Source organism: Nicotiana attenuata, unplaced genomic scaffold (assembly GCF_001879085.1).
Source record: "Nicotiana attenuata strain UT unplaced genomic scaffold, NIATTr2, whole genome shotgun sequence".
NCBI lineage: Eukaryota > Viridiplantae > Streptophyta > Magnoliopsida > Solanales > Solanaceae > Nicotiana > Nicotiana attenuata.
In genome coordinates, this window is record NW_017671701.1 from 34,467 (window position 1) to 51,906 (window position 17,440).

The following is a 17,440-nucleotide window of genomic DNA, read 5'->3' on the forward strand; positions in this document are numbered from 1 at the left end:
CCGACTCCGAACCGGTGTTCAAAACTCAAAAATTTGCTTTATGAAATTTTAAACAAAAACCTCCAATTTTCTCTTTAAAACTCATAAACCAAATGCCAAAATTGAAGATAGATTCATGAAATATATCCAAAACCAAGTATAGAATGCTTACCCCAATCCTTGTTATGAAATTTGCCTCAAAAATCGCTCAATTCCGAAGTCTATAGCTCAATATGTGATAAAAATGGCCAAACCCTCGAACTTAAAGCATTCTACCCATCGTTTCCGCATTTGCGGACAGTAGGTCGCACCTGCGACCTTCGCTTCTGCGGAACAAAGTCACGCACTTGCGAGACAGCCTTGGCCACCAGTGGCCGCTTCTACGATGACCAGGGTCGCATCTGCGACCGCGCTTCTGTGCCAGTATAACCGTTTCTGCGACTAGCTTCATGCTTCCGCGAGCATGCATGTGCGGTCCCTCATTGGTAGGTGCGAAGACATCAGTAACCAAACACTTCAGCAACTTCAACAAAGCTCCAAACGATCTGAACCTCATCTGAAGCTCACCTGGGCCACTCGGGACCCCATCCAAATATACCAACAAGTTCCATAACATAACACGGACCTACTCGAGACCTCAAATCACACATACCAACATCGAAACAACGAGTCACACCTCAATTCGAACTTGAATGAACTTTGAACTTTTCAACTTCCAAAACTCGCGCCGAAACATATCAAATCAACCTGGAATGAACTCAAATTTTGCACACAAGTCCCAAATAATAAAACAAAGCTATTCCAATTCCCAAAACAAAAATCTGAATCCGATATCCTCAAAGTCAACTTTCGGTCAAACTAATGAACTTTTCAAACCTTCAAATTTTCAACTTTCACCAATTAGTGCGGAATCCTTCTAGAAATATCTAAATGTAAATCTGGGCATACGCCCAAGTCCAAAATCACCATCCGGGCCTAATGGAGCCATCAAAACTCCAATCTGAGGTCAGATACTAAAAAGTAAAACTTGGTCAACTCTTCAAACTTAAAGCTTCAATCATGAAATTCATTCTTCTAGAACACCACCGAATAACTTGAAAACCAAAACCAACGGTTCACACAAGTCATAATACATCATACAATGCTGGTCAAGACTTCAAATAGCTGAATAGAGAGCAAATGTTCAAAACGACTGGTCAGATCGTTACATGAAAACTGGTCAAATTGACTAAAAACTTATATAAAATCAGAATCTCCTACACCTACAAAACTTAACTAAAAACTTGAAGGCATTTGCATTTATTTTCTGATAATACTCCAGAAACTTCTGTTGATCCTATATATATATATATATATATATAAAGTGTAAATATAAAAAAGTTTAACGGGTTAATGGTTTACCGATAAGAAATTGAGTAATCCTCCACCAAAATGTTAAGCTGTTAATTATAAAAGCTCAATTCATTCATCAACCATTACCTTGATAACCCGATACCGATAAACCAATAAACTATCTGTTCGGTTTGGTTAACGGTTAATGTTCGGTTTTGAACAACTCTATATATGACAAATTAGATCCAGCGAAAACTTGCAATTTATAGTAAAATGATGATATTACATTAATAAAGTTCCTTAATAGCATAGATTCCAGACTATGTTATGAGATTTTATGCTCTCTATTTAGGAACAATGATCGTGAAAAATGAAAAAAAAAATGTTTCATTTGCAAAAAATTAAATAGTTTTCGAAATCTGATCCTTTGTGCAATTATGGAAAAAGGAAAAAAAAAGAGGAAAAAAATCTAATATTAACTTTATCGAGAACTAATTCCTTGCATAGCTGTCTACAATTTTGACATGAAATTGATGATTGTAAGCAGAGGTAGACATATATATTCAAAATCAAACAATTAGAAAAATAACTTCCTACACTAAGTTCTAAACCAATGGAGAACTTCCTCTATATGCACCTTTTGATGTCAATTATTTTCTCAATCATGCTTGTAGTGTTGGGCAATGAAAAATATTTTTCACCCCTTAACTCCACTTACATTAAGCAAGCTAAAGAAAGATTTATGTCTATTGATCCGACTAAGCTTCCAGATCCACCAATGCCATCCTATACTTTTACTATTTACCATCGCGATATATTTGAAAAATCAAAGTTCAAGGATTACGACTCATTACTTGAAAATAGACTTGCTCGAGGTCATGCTAGAGCAAGTTCATTGGCATCGGTTATTGAAAATGGCAACGGAATTGGTGAAAATGAAACTCTAGCAAGGCAATACAACGAGCAAGGGAGCAAGATTAACCGCGAAAAGGTTCCAAAATCAACAAGTACGTACTTCGCAAATGGTGAGTATGTTGCATCTTTTAGGCTTGGTAGTCAAGGAGTTAGAAATTTCTTGCTAGTAGACACCGGAAGTGATTTAATTTGGTGGCAATGTGGACCATGTGATCCAAATAAGTGCTACAAACAAAAATTTCAGCCTTTATATGTTTCCACAGAGTCGAAAGTATTCCGAAAGATAGATTGCTTTCTACATGGAGAAAGATGTCTAGAAGATCTGGACCTAAGTTTTAAGTGTACTAGTGATCATAGTTGTACCTATGATGTTAAATACGGAGATGGAGCAAGAACAAAAGGTTTTATGGCAGATGATGTGATTACTTTTGTTTTAGACCAAAGACCAGTTAGGATTATATTTGGATGTAGCAAAGATCAAACAAGTGGAACTACTTTTACTGGTGAATATTCTGGAATTGCTGGCCTTGGGCGTAGAAAAATCATGGGTGGATATTCTTTACCAACACAATTTGGAGCGGATTTAATGTCCATGTGTCTCCCAGGATTTTATTCAGCAACAGGATCTTCACTTAACTTCCATACCACCAAATGGCCAAGAGCAACATCAGCAAAACTATTACTAAATATCAAGTTTCCTTCGTTTTATTTTGTCAATCTTTATAAAGTTTTCATTAATGATAGGGAAGTTGAAATGAGCCCATCATGGTGGAACTTTAAAAAAGATTTGACCGGTGGGATCTTCGTGGATACAGGAACAGTTATTTCCTACTTTCCTCAGGAGTTTTACACTATATTTCGTTACGTATTTAGAGAAGAAGTACGAGATATTCCTTTGGTTGATACTCCAGTAGGACCTTTAGACACTTGCTATAAAGAGGATCCGAGTGGTCGTGAACTTAACTTTCCTGTTGTGAAGTTGTACTTTGGTAGCGTAAGCCCGAGTACCATGTTGTTACTGGTAAAAGAACGAGTTGTTCTGCACTTGCGTGGACAATATTGTCTGGCATTTGCGGGATGGGATAGATCCTTCGCAATATTAGGAAGTTATCAACTTCAAGGTGTAGGATTAACTTTTGATACTTCGGCCAACACTTTGTCCTTTGATATAGATGCATGTAATTGAGTATCTATAAAATTTCTCTGTCTTGCAATCTAAATTTACCAAATCTACTACTACTAGTTTGTCTTTTTCTTTTATGTTTGCATACTTAACACTTTCTTTTTTTTGTGAGTCCATATGCATTTCATTTCAAATCCTCTATCTAATAATGTTTCAGTGACAACATTCTGTGGCGCTAAAGTCGCCTTTAAAAGTAGTACTATATGCGCATGTACCTTAAATCTATTTTGTGGTACATTTATTAACTTTTTGTGGAAAATAAGATGGCCACAAAAGCTAATAGTGAATCAATAATAATAATTATAATAATAATAATAATAATAATTATAATAATAATGCAACAGGGGAGGATGCACACTCACATTGGCCAAGCCTTAGCGAAAAATATTCACAAAAATTATATGTATAATAAAAATAAATATAAAAATAGTTTGGATTAGCTAATTTTTTAAAGAAAAGTAATACTTTAATGAACAATCTAATTAGCATCAATAACACACTTTAATGTTTGTTACTGCTAGAGTACCACACGAAATAAAGTTTTTAGAACAATTTTCGTGGCGACAACCGTAGTCGCTAGGGTCATCACTTGATTCACAAGTTAATTCTGTGTTCCGAGGCCTTTAAAGCCTTCTTTTATCTCACCTTGATTTGTGTGCGCGGTCCGGGCATATATCCTGAACGCTTTTATGTGAAAATTTTATAAAAATGCTAATTTGGCCTTTAAAAGTGAATTTAAGTTGACTTCGGTCAATATTTTGGGTAAACGGACCCCGATCCATGATTTTACGGTCTTGGAGGGTCTGTAGAAAAATATGGGACTTGGACATATGCCCGGAATTTGAATTCCGAGGTCCCAAGCCCGAGAAATAAATTTTTGAAAAAAATTGTTTAATTGAAATTATAAGATTTTTTGGAAATTTAAATGTGTTTGAATTTGATGGTATCGGGCCCGTTTTTTTGTTCCAGAGCCCGGTACAGGTCTTATATGTTATTTAAGTTGAGCCTGTAAAATTTGGTAAGAAACGGACTGTATATGACGTGAATCGGACCCTTGGTTGTTAAAATTTGAATTTAAGAGTTCTTGAGATTTTTCTTTGATTTTGATGCTAAATTCGTTGTTAATGGTGTTAATTTGGTGATTTGATCGCACGAGTAAGTCCATATGATGTTTTTGAGTTAGTATGCATGTTTGGTTTGGAGCCCCCAGGGCTCGGGTGAGTTTCTGGATGTTTTTACACTTAGAAAAAGTAGCAGGTTTTGTTGTTCAGGTGCACGGTGATTTTGTTCTTCGCGTTCGCGTGCCTTCACTCGCGAACGCGTAAGGAAAATTTCCTCAGGTTTCAGTTTGTTCTTCGCGAACGCGAAGCTTTGGGGGTTACCCTTCACGAATGCGTTCAGGCTCACGCGAACACGTAGGGTTAGTGGGCCTGGGGGAGGGAGTTCAATTTGCTCTACGCGAACGCGGCCCTTTCACCGCGTACGCGAAGGCCTGAGGAGCTAAAGCTCCGCGAACGCGGGCCACCCAACGAGAAAGCGAAGGCCATTTGGGCCTGAACCATCGCGAACGCGGCAGGCCCATCGCGAACGCGATGAAGGCCTGCCCAGTCTTTTAAAACAGAACCAAAAACGGGCAGAACTCATTTTTATCATATTTTCAAACTACCAAGGCCTAGAGGCGATTTTCTTCACACAAATTCATCCCCAAAGTGTTGGTAATCAATTCTAAACTTTACTCTTTCAATTACCCAATGTTTTTAATTATTTTTAAATCAAACATCGAGAATTTTTATTGTAGAAATTGGAAATTTGGGTAGAGTTAGGGATTTTTAAATAATTGGAATTTAGACCTCGTTTTGGGGACGGATTTCAATACTAATAACATATTTGGTCTCGTGGGTGAATGTGAGATCGGGTTTTGGTCCGAACCTCGAGTTTTGACCAAACGGGCCGGTGTCAATTTTTGACTTTTTGGGAAAACGATACAAAACCTATAATTAAGCATTGGGTATGAATTCTTTAGCATTTATTGATGTTGTTAAATTAATTTGGGATAGATACAAGTAACTTGGAGGCGAATTCTAAAGGAAAAGGGTGTTTGAGACTTGAGTTGGCCGTGGAAGTTCGAGGTAAGTGTTTGGCCTAACTTTAGCTTGAGGGAATATGTGTTGTATCTTAATTGCTATGTGTTGGTTTCAAGTACGACGTATAGGTGAGATGACGAGTATCTATACGTTGGTGTCAAACATGCCTGTGAGTCTTATATTCAGATTTGTTGTGATTTTACTATATATTGATCATCCTTAACTTGATGGTTAGAAACCGTGGGACAAGAATTATGATTATCTTCATGGTATTTGTTTATCCTTGAGCATTGGCTCCAGTTGAGGTTTCATTTGTGAAGTTAATTGTTGGTACAAGTTTTGTTATAGTTGATTCCCTTGCCGGGACGTATTTAATTCTATTATTGGTTCCCTTGCCGGGATATTCTTGTTTCCTTATTGTTCCCTTGCTGGGATTCTTTTTGTGATTGGTGTTGATTTGTATATTGGGATCGGGTTGCACGCCTCAACAATATTATACGGGATCGGGTTGCACGCCGTACCAAGGAGTAATAAGGGAGGACAGGAGGGGTCGGGTTGTACAACGCAACAGTGATATATGAGTTGGGTCGGGTTGCACGCCGCAACAGTATTCTATGATTTGGATTGGGTTGTACGCCGCAACAGTGTTATATGATTTGGATCGGATTACGCGCCGCAACAATAAAGAATAAAAGTGGACATGGATTCGTTACTGTTTCTTTATTCTGGCTGATGTGAAATTTCAGATGTTCTTTATGCTTTTCTCCTGAGATTCTGTTGGTACTTGATATTCCCCACAGCATGTTCCCCTTCCCATCTTTAACTGCTAGTTCCCATTATTATTACTTCCCGTATTTAACTGCACAGGTTTATTTGGTAGTCCTGTCCTAGCCTCGTCACTACTTCACCCAAGTTAGACTCGACACTTACTAGCACATGGGGTCGGTTGCGCTGATACTACACTCTGCACTGTGTGCAGATCTCAGTACCGTAGCTTTTGGACCTTAGAGAGGTTTCTTCCTACAGTCTAGCGAGACCCGAGGTAGTCCTGTAGACGTCCGTAGGCCCTGGCGTCCCCTTCTATCTTTTATATTCTCTTTTCATTTACTTCAAAGCCAGATTGTATCTTTCCTTCCACACAATTGCTTGTAGTAATCGTAGACGGTCCATGATATTGTGACACCAGTTCTGGCTAGAGATGTATTTTGTATTTTTCGTACTAGTATTTGGCTAAGTTATCAGATTTCGTCTTCCGCATTTCTTTTATTATTCTTATTATTTCGCTGTTGATTGTATGTTGATTTAAAATTGTTAAAAGGTTAAGAAAAAGGGTGTTAAGATCTATAATACTCGGCTTGCCTAGCTTTCACGAGTAGGCTACATCACGACTCCCGAGGGTGGGAAGTCTGGGTCATGACAAAAAGTATTGATACAAGGCGCTCTTTTCAGTAATGGCCTACTTTTCAGTAACGACTTACTGTTGCGACCCAGGTATTCGCTACTGAAAGTAGTGCTTTATATACCTAAAATCTACTTTGTGGCGCATTTATTTTCTTTTTAGTTGCCACAAAAGGGAAAAAAATAAAACAATAATATTAATGCAAAAGAGGCGGATGCACATTCACATTAATTCAAGCCTTAGTGAAAACTTTTGCTGCAACTCATATACAACAACAATAACAACATACCCAGTATTATCCCACAAAAACTCATATGTAAAACAAAAATAAAAATTAAAATGATTTGAATTACCCAATCCATCAATTTTGAAATGCTTTGGTTGCAATTAGTGGCCACAAACTTTTTCAGTCAAAATGGGAAAAGAAATTTAATACATATAGAGGCGATTAAATTATGAGATTTTTACATTCCTATACACTATATGAAACTATATTACCTTCCCTACTCAAGTTTTACTATAATTATATTTTATATACCCAATTACCATTTATGTACATTTTAAGGGAATTAATGATAATAATTAGTATCCTAAAAAATTACTCTAATGTTTCTTCCACTCCCTTACGTTTCTCTCTCACACCCCCCTCCCCCCATCGTATCTTGCACCCACCCACGATTTTCTCTTCACAAAATTCAGAATTCCTCCATTAACGCCTATTTCCTATCTTCTTCCATAAGCATTCTAAATTTTTACTTTCTTCTTCAAAAAATCACCTCCATTAACGTATATGCTTAGCTTGATTTTCAATGAAGAAGAAAATAGTTTCAAAGAACAGCCCTAAAAAAGGAAAGGAGCCGATATTCCTACATTTGATTTAGGTGTTTTCTTAAAGAATTCACCCAAAAAAAATTATTTGTTCGAATGGGGTGTTGTTGCAAAGAATTGGAAATTCTCTCTACGTCTCTCTCTATCTCTCAATCCCTAATTTCAGTAATGTAAATCAAAGGAAAAGAGATCAGCAATTTCCCCATTGACAGCCATTAAAAATATAACGACCCGACCGGTCGTTTTTTTGAATTTACACTCTGATCCCCTAGTAACTGCTTCCCCTAAGTTCTTTTCTCCTAATTTGGTTTGCCGGGACGTTCGATTTTGAGTTTTGGAGAGTTTTGGGACACTTAGTCCCTAAATGAGAGCTTAAGTGTTGGAAAGTCGCCCGCAGTCAGAGCAGCGTGTTCGGAATGTATTTTGGGGGTCCATAGCTAATTTAGGCTTGAAGTGCCGAAGTTTGAATTTTTGATGTTTTCGGTCCGATAGTGAATTTTTGATCCGAAGGTCGAAATGGAATTTCGGAAGCTGCAGTAGCTCCGTCATGTCATTTCGGATGTGTGTGCAAAAATTTCAGGTCATTCGGACGTGGTTTGGTTAGGTTTTTGATCGAAAGCGTATTTTGAAGATTTGGAAGTTCATAAGCTTGATTTTTTGGTTTGATTCGTCGTTTCGATGTTCTTTGATGTGATTTGAAACTTCGAGCGAGTCCGTGTTAGGTTATATGACTTGTGTGTGGGATTAGAAGGGGTCCAGGGGGCCTCGGGTGTGTTTCGGATGGGCTACGGATCATTTTTCCTCCTATTTTGAACTGTTGTAACTGCTGCTTCTGGTATCCTCTTTCGCGTTCGCGAACATACCTTCGCATTCGCGAAGCTTTGTTGATGACTAGCTAGAATTCCTTCTTCGCATTCGCGTTTAGATCCTCGCGTTCGCGAAGCTCTGTCTCTCCCTTCATCGCGTTCGCGTTCCCCTTATCGCGTTGGGGTAGTTATGTCGTTCCACTCTTCGCGTTCGCGTAGCAGTTCACGCGTTCGCGAAGAGCAATCCTTGGGCCATTCAATTTTCCTTCTTCGCGTTCGCGGACGCACTGTCGCATTCGCGTTGTGTAATCTGGGCAGCCTTTATTTTTCTTCTTCGCGAACGCGAGACTTCCTCCGCGTTCGCGATGCTTTACATATCTGGGCAGAATATAAGTTTCCAAAATCGAGGGTTTATACCATAATTCATATCTTTGGCTTGGGAGCTCGGGAGATCACGATTTTTGAAGGGATTTCCCCTGGGCAACTTGGGTAAGTGATTCTTACTTGGTTTAGGCTAATTTCCATGAATCTTTCCTTAAATTCATCCTTAAATTTTGGAGTTTTGGTAGAAATTGGGGGAAAAGTTCTTAAACCTTTAACTGAGGATTTGAGGGGTCATTTGGACTCCGATTTCAGTGTTCATGGTATGTATGAACTCATGTGAGTACGAGGTTTCTGAAAATATAAATTTCGCCCGATTCCGAGACGTTGGCCTGAGGGGCGTTTTGGTCATTTTACATAATTCCGCGTATTAGCTTAGAATTTAATTGTGGAATCAATTACTTGAAGTGTTATTTACATTATGAAATTGAATTGAATAGATTTGGGCCACTTGGAGTCGAGTACTCGTGGCAAGAACGTGGGTTTTAGTTGATTTGGGCCGGTTCGAGGTAAGTATCTTGCCTAACCTTGTGTGGGGGACTTCCCCTTAGGATTTGAGTCTTCTTTGCTGATTGTATTTCTTGCACGCGAGGTGACGAGTGCGTGCTCGGATTTATTTGTGGAAAATTGTCCCTTTTAGGCTCTTAGATCCTTGTAATCATCGAATATGAAGTTGTTCTTGGTACGATTGAGCTCCCTGTTAGTAGTTTCATCTCTATATGTCTTACTTGGAATTTATTTGCCCTTTTGGTTTATTCTTGTTGCCGAATTGACTTTTACTTGTTTAACTGTAGACACTTACCCTTCTATAGTCACATTATCATTCCTAACTGCTTGTCTTTATTTGGAAAGCATTATTTCTATCTCTCGTATAAATAATTGGTCTTAATTGGAAAGAAGTTAGATATTCTATGTTTAGTTGATATTTTCCTTAATTGTAGTTATTTGATTCATGTTAACTTCCTTGTTGTTGAACTGAGTATTATGGAATCGTTGTTTCGTATAATTTCTCCCTTGTTGAGTTGTTCTTATTGCACTTAGTATTTCCCTATTACGGTTATTCCTTGTGAGTTAGTTGTACCGTTGTTTGGTGAACGGAATTTCTTGAGTTGATTCTCTTGCTTTGTTCCTGTATATATTGTCATTTGTCGTGTTGTACTTGAGATTGTGATGCACGAGGTTTCTGTCGTGTGGTTGTTGCTACTGTGATGCACGAGGTTTCTACCGTGCGGTTGTTGTTGAAGGGTTGCACGAGGTCTTTGCCATGCTATTGTTGTTATTGATGTTTTGCACATGCGGTGTAATAAGGCGGGATATGTTATATGCTTATATGTGGGTTGCACATGTGGCGGAATAAGGTGGAAACATTACGATGCACGTGTGGCAAAATAAGGCGGCGCTTATTATATTATTATTTGCACACGTGACGAAATAAGGTGGGCTATGTCAGGGGTTGATTGTAAAGAATTGTGACGGCCTGTGGAGGCATTTCCTATTTGTTTAATATTGTATTTGTGGGTTGCTTATCTGTATGAGCTTTACCGCTTGGAAGTTGTGAGGAAACATCGTACGTGCGGTCCATTTCTCCTTTTCATGTTTACTAGTTGGTACAATTCTTGTTGAAAACACTTGCACAAGCATATACGTAGTTGAACACCCCCATTAGAGGTGAATTCCTTCCGATTTTGCTAAGGGTGGAGATACGCCCTCGTTTATCCATTATATATGTGAGAGTGGCCCTAGTTAGCCAGTTAGTTGTCAGCATGACCATGAGATTGATGGGACACAGGATGCCAGTCGTTAGATTTCAGATGGTGGGTCTTCGTGAGTTGTGGTTTGTTCGAGACTTGGTAAAATTGTGGAAAGAGTTGAATAAGACCTTATGTGAACATCATTGTAGGGTGAGTTATTGACTTGTTTTCCCCTTGCTGTGTTGTGGCCTTAGGATTTGGATTGTGATTCTGCCGTCATTCCGTATCACCATTTATTATATTCTCGTTGTTACTTGTTGCTCTTTTCCCTTATTGTAAATTGTAGCATTTTTGGTCATTCATGCAGTCTTTACATATTTATATATTGTTCCCATTGTTCCTATGATTATACTGTTTATTTGACCGGTAGGTGTCTTGACTGTTACTCATCACTACTCCACCGAGGTTAGTCTTGATACTTACTGGGCACCGTCGTGGTGTGCTCATGCTACTCTTCTGCACATTTTTGTTGTGCAGATACAGGTGCTCCCACTCAGTTCTGTCAACCTTGGAAGGAGGCGTATCGGTAGAGACTTCAAGGTATATCTGCTACGTCCGCAGACCGAGGAGTCCTTTTCCATCTTTCTGTAATAAGTCTAGCTCATTCAGTATTTCTCCTTTGTATAGACATTCTTGAGTCAGAGCCTCTTATGTATCCCTTAGCTTGTGATTTGTGAGTTTTCGGGTTTTGGGAATTTCGTTAGCTTCGAGAACTGTTGTGGTATGTGCCGAGCGGCACCTTAAACACCGTTTTATTTTACTATTTCAGTTTTATTTACTTTCTTCTGCAATTATGGTTTATTTTCCGCATTGTTAGGCTTACCTAGTCGTAGGGACTAGGTGCCGTCACGACATGTTCACGGAGGGCGAACTAGGATCGTGACAAAAAAGCTTTGAAGCTTTGAATTCGAATTTGGAATTTGAAAAATCATTATTTGTTTGGATTGGGTGTTGTTGCAATCAATTGGAATTATGGTTTGAAGTTTATATCTCAATTTTGAGGGTGTTTTGGTGAAGATTAGACTTGATTTTGGCTGAATTTTAGATCGAAACTCGAAGAAGAAGAAGAAGAAGAAGAAGAAGAAGACACGATATACATTATATTTACGAAATTGTAGTAAAATTGTAGAACAATTGTAGACAAATTGTATTCTATTGTTTATATATATGTTTTTTTAAATTTAACTATTGTATGAAATTTGGACAACATTGTAAAAAAATTATATTAAAGTTGTATGATATTGTAGTTGTATATAACTGAGTATAAATAATATATGAAATTGTAGATAAGTTGTATAATATATAATTAGTTGTATGAAATTTATTTTTACTATGTATAAATCAGATACAAAATATACAAAAGACATATTGTATAAAATTTGTATTTAAGTTGTATGTTATTGTAGTTGTATTTAACTGGGTAGAAATAATGTGTGAAAGTTGTAGATAAATTGTATAATATATAATTAGTTGTATAAAATTTATTTTCACTATGTATATAAAATATACAAAACACTTATTGTATAAAAGACACTCTGTAACGACCCGGCCGGTCATTTTTGGAATTTACGCCCCGATCCCCCATTAACTGCTTCCCCTAAATTTATTTCTGCTATTTTGGTTTGCCGGGACGTTCGGTGTTGGGATTCGGAGTGTTTTGGGACACTTAGTCCCTAAATGAGAGCTTAAGAGTTGGAAAATGGTCCGTAATCGGAACAGAGTGAAGACGACCTCGGAATGGAAATCCGATGGTTCCGTTAGCTCCGTTAGGTGATTTCGGGGTTGGGAGCGTGTTCGGAATGTATTTTGGAGGCTCGTAGCTCATTTAGGCTTGAAATGCCGAAATTTGAATTTTTGAAGTTTCCGGTCCGATAGTGAGTTTTTGATCCGAGGGTCGGATTGGAATTTCGGAAGTTGCAGTAGCTCCGTCATGTCATTTGGGATGTGTGCGCAAAATTTCATGTCATTCGGGCGTGTTTTGGTTAGGTTTTTGATCGAAAGCGTATTTGGAAGAATCTTGTAGTTCTTAGGCTTGAATCTTTGATTTTATCGGGTTACCGGCGTTGTTTTAGGTGTTTTAAGGATTGGTACAAGTTCGAACAAGGTATTAGGTGGTATTGGTGCTTTTGGTTGAGGTCCCGGGGGCCTCGGGATGACTTCGGGTGGTTGACGGAAGATTTTGGAGTTGAATGAATAGCTGAAGGATTCTGTCATCTGGTATTTCCGCTTCTGCGGCTTGGGAACCGCAGAAGCGGCTAGACCGCCGCAGGAGCGGAATTCGAGTGTCCCTTTCAGTTTCCGCAGGTGCAGAAGTTTAACCGCAGAAGCGGTTACGCACCTGCAAGATAGTAGTCGCAGGTGCGGTCCTTGGAATTTTGTTTGAAACCGCAGAAGCGGTAACGAATCCGCATAAGCGGCAACCGCATGTGCGGTGAAGGGCCGCAGAAGCGGAAATCTTGACTTTAACAAAGAACCGCTGAAGCGGCTCGTGGTCCGCAGAAGCGGGACAACAGAAGCGGTCCCTTGTCCGCAGAAGCGGAAACCCCTGGACAGAAATAGAGATGTCGAGGGTTTGAGTTCATAAGTTGCAAAAATCAATTGAGAGCTCGGTTTAGGGCGATTCTGAGTGGGATTTGAAGTGAAGATCACTGGGTAACATTTCTTTGGTCCCTTCTTGTTATATTTCATCATTATATAGTTAAATCCACCATTAGAATTCGAATTCAAGGTCAAAATTGGGGAAAATTGGAAGAAACTTCATAGACCTAATTATTGAGTTTTGAGTGGGCAATTGACCTCTGATTTGGGAGATTTTTATATGGTTAGACTCGTGAGAGTGCGAGGGTTCTGAAAATGTGAAAATTATTCGACTCCGAGACGTTGGCCTGAGTGGCATTTTGGTCATTTTACCCATTTTCGCGTCCTAGCTTTAAATTTAATAGTGGAATCAGTTGTTTGCAATAATACTTACGATATGTAATTGAATTGAATAGATTTGGGCCATTTGGAGTCGGATACTCGTGGCAAAAGTGTGATTTCGAGTTGATTTTGGTGCCGATTCGAGGTAAGTGGCTTGTCTAACCTTGTGTGGGGGACCTTTCCCCTTAGGATATGATATGTGGTAATTGAGTGCCTTGTACGTGAGGTGACGAGCGCGTACTTGAGCTAATTGTTGAAAAATCCGGTTTTTACTTAAGATATAGAGACTGAGTTTCCTTCATATTTGCCTTGTTTTACTTGCAGTTGTAACCTGTGTTAGATTAGAAAAAGCATGTTTAGTTGATTTAACTTGCCTAACTGTTTAAGTTGCCTTGACTGTACTACGTGAAGCATGCTAGGCTAGTACTACCTGATGTTTGTCTTTTGTACTTCATTTCTGAATATCTTCTGGTTGTGGTTGCGCATTTACATAGGGACTACGGATGTGGGATTCCGGTAGCTCCCCCCTTGTTTGTTTACTTTGGGACTACGGGTTCGATTCCCGGTAGATCCCCCTGCAATTTTACTTTGGGACTGCGGGTTAGATTCCCGATAGATCCCCCTGCATATTGATAGTTGGACTACGGGACGGTATCCCGGGAGATCCTTCGGATATACACATATGATGGACTACGGGACGGTATCCCGGGAGATCCACTGGACAGTTGAGAAAAGGACTACAGGACGGTATCCTGGGAGATCCTCATTGTTACCATTGGTATTGAGCTGTACTTATTCTGTGGTTGTTCCGTTCTTGTGTATTTGCTATTGCCCTTTTTAACCTGTCTTATTTCACTGCTGTCTTTATTATTTCTGTCAGATTATCATACTGTTAATTACTGTTATTACTATATTTTGTCTCAGTATGGCCCTGACCTTCCTCGTCACTACCCAACCGAGGTTAGGCTTGGCACTTACTGAGTACCGCTGTGGTGTACTCATGCCCTTCCTGCGCATGTTTTTCATGTGCAGATCATCCAGGTACCTCTACTCAGGCGCACTATCAGTGAGGCAGGAGGACTACGAAGACTTCGAGGTAGATCTGCTGCGTCCGCAGACCGACGAGTCTCCCTCTTATTCTATCTTTAGTACTTAGCTTTCCTTCTTCGGTTGTTAGAAATTCTGGAGTTTGGAACCTTTACTATACACTTCTGTAGCCTGTGTTGCCCGTGAGTTTCCGGGTTTTGGGAATTGTTTTAGACTTGTGATATTGAGTTGTACTTGCCAAGCGACATTTAGTACAGTTTTCTTTAGATATTTGATTTGATTTTCTCTATTTTTCCGCAATTATTATATTTCCGCAAATGTTAGGCTTACCTGGTCATGGGGTCCAGGTGCCGTCATGACATGTTCACGGTTGGTGAACTAGTGTCGTGACACACTCCCACCAGAGAAAAGGATCCCTTCTTTGATTCCAGTTTGCTCGTTAAGTAGGTCACATCACTGAATCTTTTCCGTTGTTGTTCGTGCTACTTCACATCATAATTAATTTTGTTCTGTCACAATTTTTAACATAAATTTTCCATTTGTCTTTTGATTTTAGCAACTACTTTTTATTTCTTTTTTTGTACCTTTTCTGGGTTGACTTTGTTTGTGCTTGCTGACAACTGCTACTTCTTAATTTCTTCCAAATCAGCGTGGATGAATACAGAAACTTATTCGCAACTAAAGCAGCTTCACTTTCCAATTTTGCGATCAAACATGTAATGATGCTGGTAGAACGAAGGCTATGAAAACGGAGAAATTTAAATGCAAAGGGCGTACCAATTGACGAGCACTGTCGATGATTGGAGAAAAATAACGAAAGAGAAGAAGAGAAAAAAAAAAAAGGAAAAGGGTGTAACTAAATTCTTGATTGAAGGCACAAATAATGGATTTGGGAGCCTTTTAAGGTTGGATTGTATATATTTTGTAAACAAAACTTGTTTATGCCAGATAATTAGTTAAACATGGACATTAAAAATAATAAAGTTTCAAATTCTATTGTAAAAAAAAGGAAAGATGGTTGACCAAGGGCATATATGTCATTTCATAAAAATTCCATGTTTGCATTTCTTAAATGCTTAATACTCGTGGACCCCACATTCCTCTAGCCACAACTCTCCTTTAAATGCACTATGCATGTGTTGATTAGACTGTTTGTGCAGTGCAAATGCTCATTTCCAATCTTTTTCTCATTTTGGAAAATTATTAATTTTGTTTTATTCAAATAAAGTTTTCATAGAGAAAATAAAATTAATTTTTAAATAATACAAACACAAAAAGAAGTATCGATATTTACAAGATGTTCATATTTACCCATACTTTCTTAAAGGAATTTGAAAATAAAAATTAAATGATTTTCATCTATCCATACTATTTGAAGACGATTTCAAACTAAATATTTTTATATTCAAAAGTAATTTTAAAAAATATAGCTTGTTAAACTTCAAAAATTAATTAACTAAACACCAACAAATAATAATTTTAATAAAATTGCAGTGATGGGCCCGTATACGGGCCATTCCTCATCTAGTGTATATAGGAATGAAAAAATCCCATAAATTATTGCCGCCACTAAACTCTCACTTTTGCGGCAGATTTTTTAATGTCGCCGTGAAAGCCCTTACATTGTAGTCGCCCCAAACTGCAATTTCTTGTAGTAATTTATTTACACAATCAAGTCACTTGCAAGGAAATTAAGTTATATCTTTTAATAAATATTAATTAATAAATTGCCAAGATAATTAGTTGATTTTATAGATTAAATTTACTTTTTAGAAAAAATATTACACAGTTAGTATATATAACTTCATCCAAATAAATAAACTTTTTCGATAGCGTATAGATTTCACGAGATTTATCAATGCTCTGTTTAGGAATGGTTTTCTAGCAAAATCAAATATTTTCTTTCATTTGAAAAAAAAAATCAAAATGTGTCAAACTTTGATCTTCTTAGTAGTTATAGAAAAGGCAGAAGGGCAAAAAATTTAATATTTGGCTATATTGAGAACTTATCTCTTCCTAGTTGTTCACACTATGTATTCTCAATGAAAATCAGATCTATATAGTTAATTTTGTTGTTTCTTCCTAATTTGCAATAAAATTAATATGTTAAAACTGACTTTTTTTTTCTTATTTTTGCAATAAAATTGAAGAGGTTACGAGAAATTCACACCAGATAATTAATTACATGATTGTAATAAGTGGTGGACATATTCAAAAACAATTCAAGCAATTACCAAATTACACTTGATATACTGAAGTTTTATACCAATGAAAAACTTCCTCCATTTTTACCTTTTGATATCAATTATTTTATCTATTGTGTTTTTTTTTTTTTTTGGGCAATACAAAATCTCTATCACCCCTTAACTCCACTTATATTATGCAAGCTAGAGAAATATTTATGTCTATTGATCCATTTAACATTCATGATCCTCCAATGCCATCTTATACTTTTAATATTTACCATCGTGATGTATTTGAAAAATCAAATTTTAAAGACTATGGGTGTGTTTGGTATGAAGGAAAATATTTTTTGAAAAATATTTTTCAATTTTCCCATGTTTGGTTGGCTTAAATATTTTGGAAAACAATTTCCTTATGAATTCATTTTCCTCCAAATGGAGGAAAAAGTTTTCCTTATCAAGAGAAGGAAAATATTTTCCAAAACTTCTTCTCAACCTTCCCCGCCCTCACCAACCCACCCCACCCTCACTCCAAAAAAGATTTTTTTTTTTCTATTTCAGTTTATCCGTTACCACCCACCCTACTACCCCTCCACCCCATCGCACCCACCCCCCACCCCAACACCCCACCAC

The 17,440-nt window shown here is 37.8% G+C and overlaps 1 protein-coding gene across 1 annotated transcript; it reads left to right on the plus strand.

Annotated features, from left to right (window-relative positions):
• The first annotated feature begins 2,053 nt into the window (after nucleotides 1-2,053).
• LOC109209761 (aspartic proteinase nepenthesin-2-like) lies at nucleotides 2,054-3,412 on the plus strand. The gene has a single exon (XM_019373088.1). The coding sequence runs from the start codon at nucleotides 2,054-2,056 to the stop codon at nucleotides 3,410-3,412; it is 1,359 nt and encodes a 452-aa protein (XP_019228633.1).
• The last annotated feature ends 14,028 nt before the right edge of the window (nucleotides 3,413-17,440 follow it).

Bases quoted from the DNA above. Each gene is read 5' to 3' on its own strand.
- LOC109209761 (XM_019373088.1), top strand. From the start codon at position 2,054: ATGTCTATTGATCCGACTAAGCTTCCAGATCCACCAATGCCATCCTAT.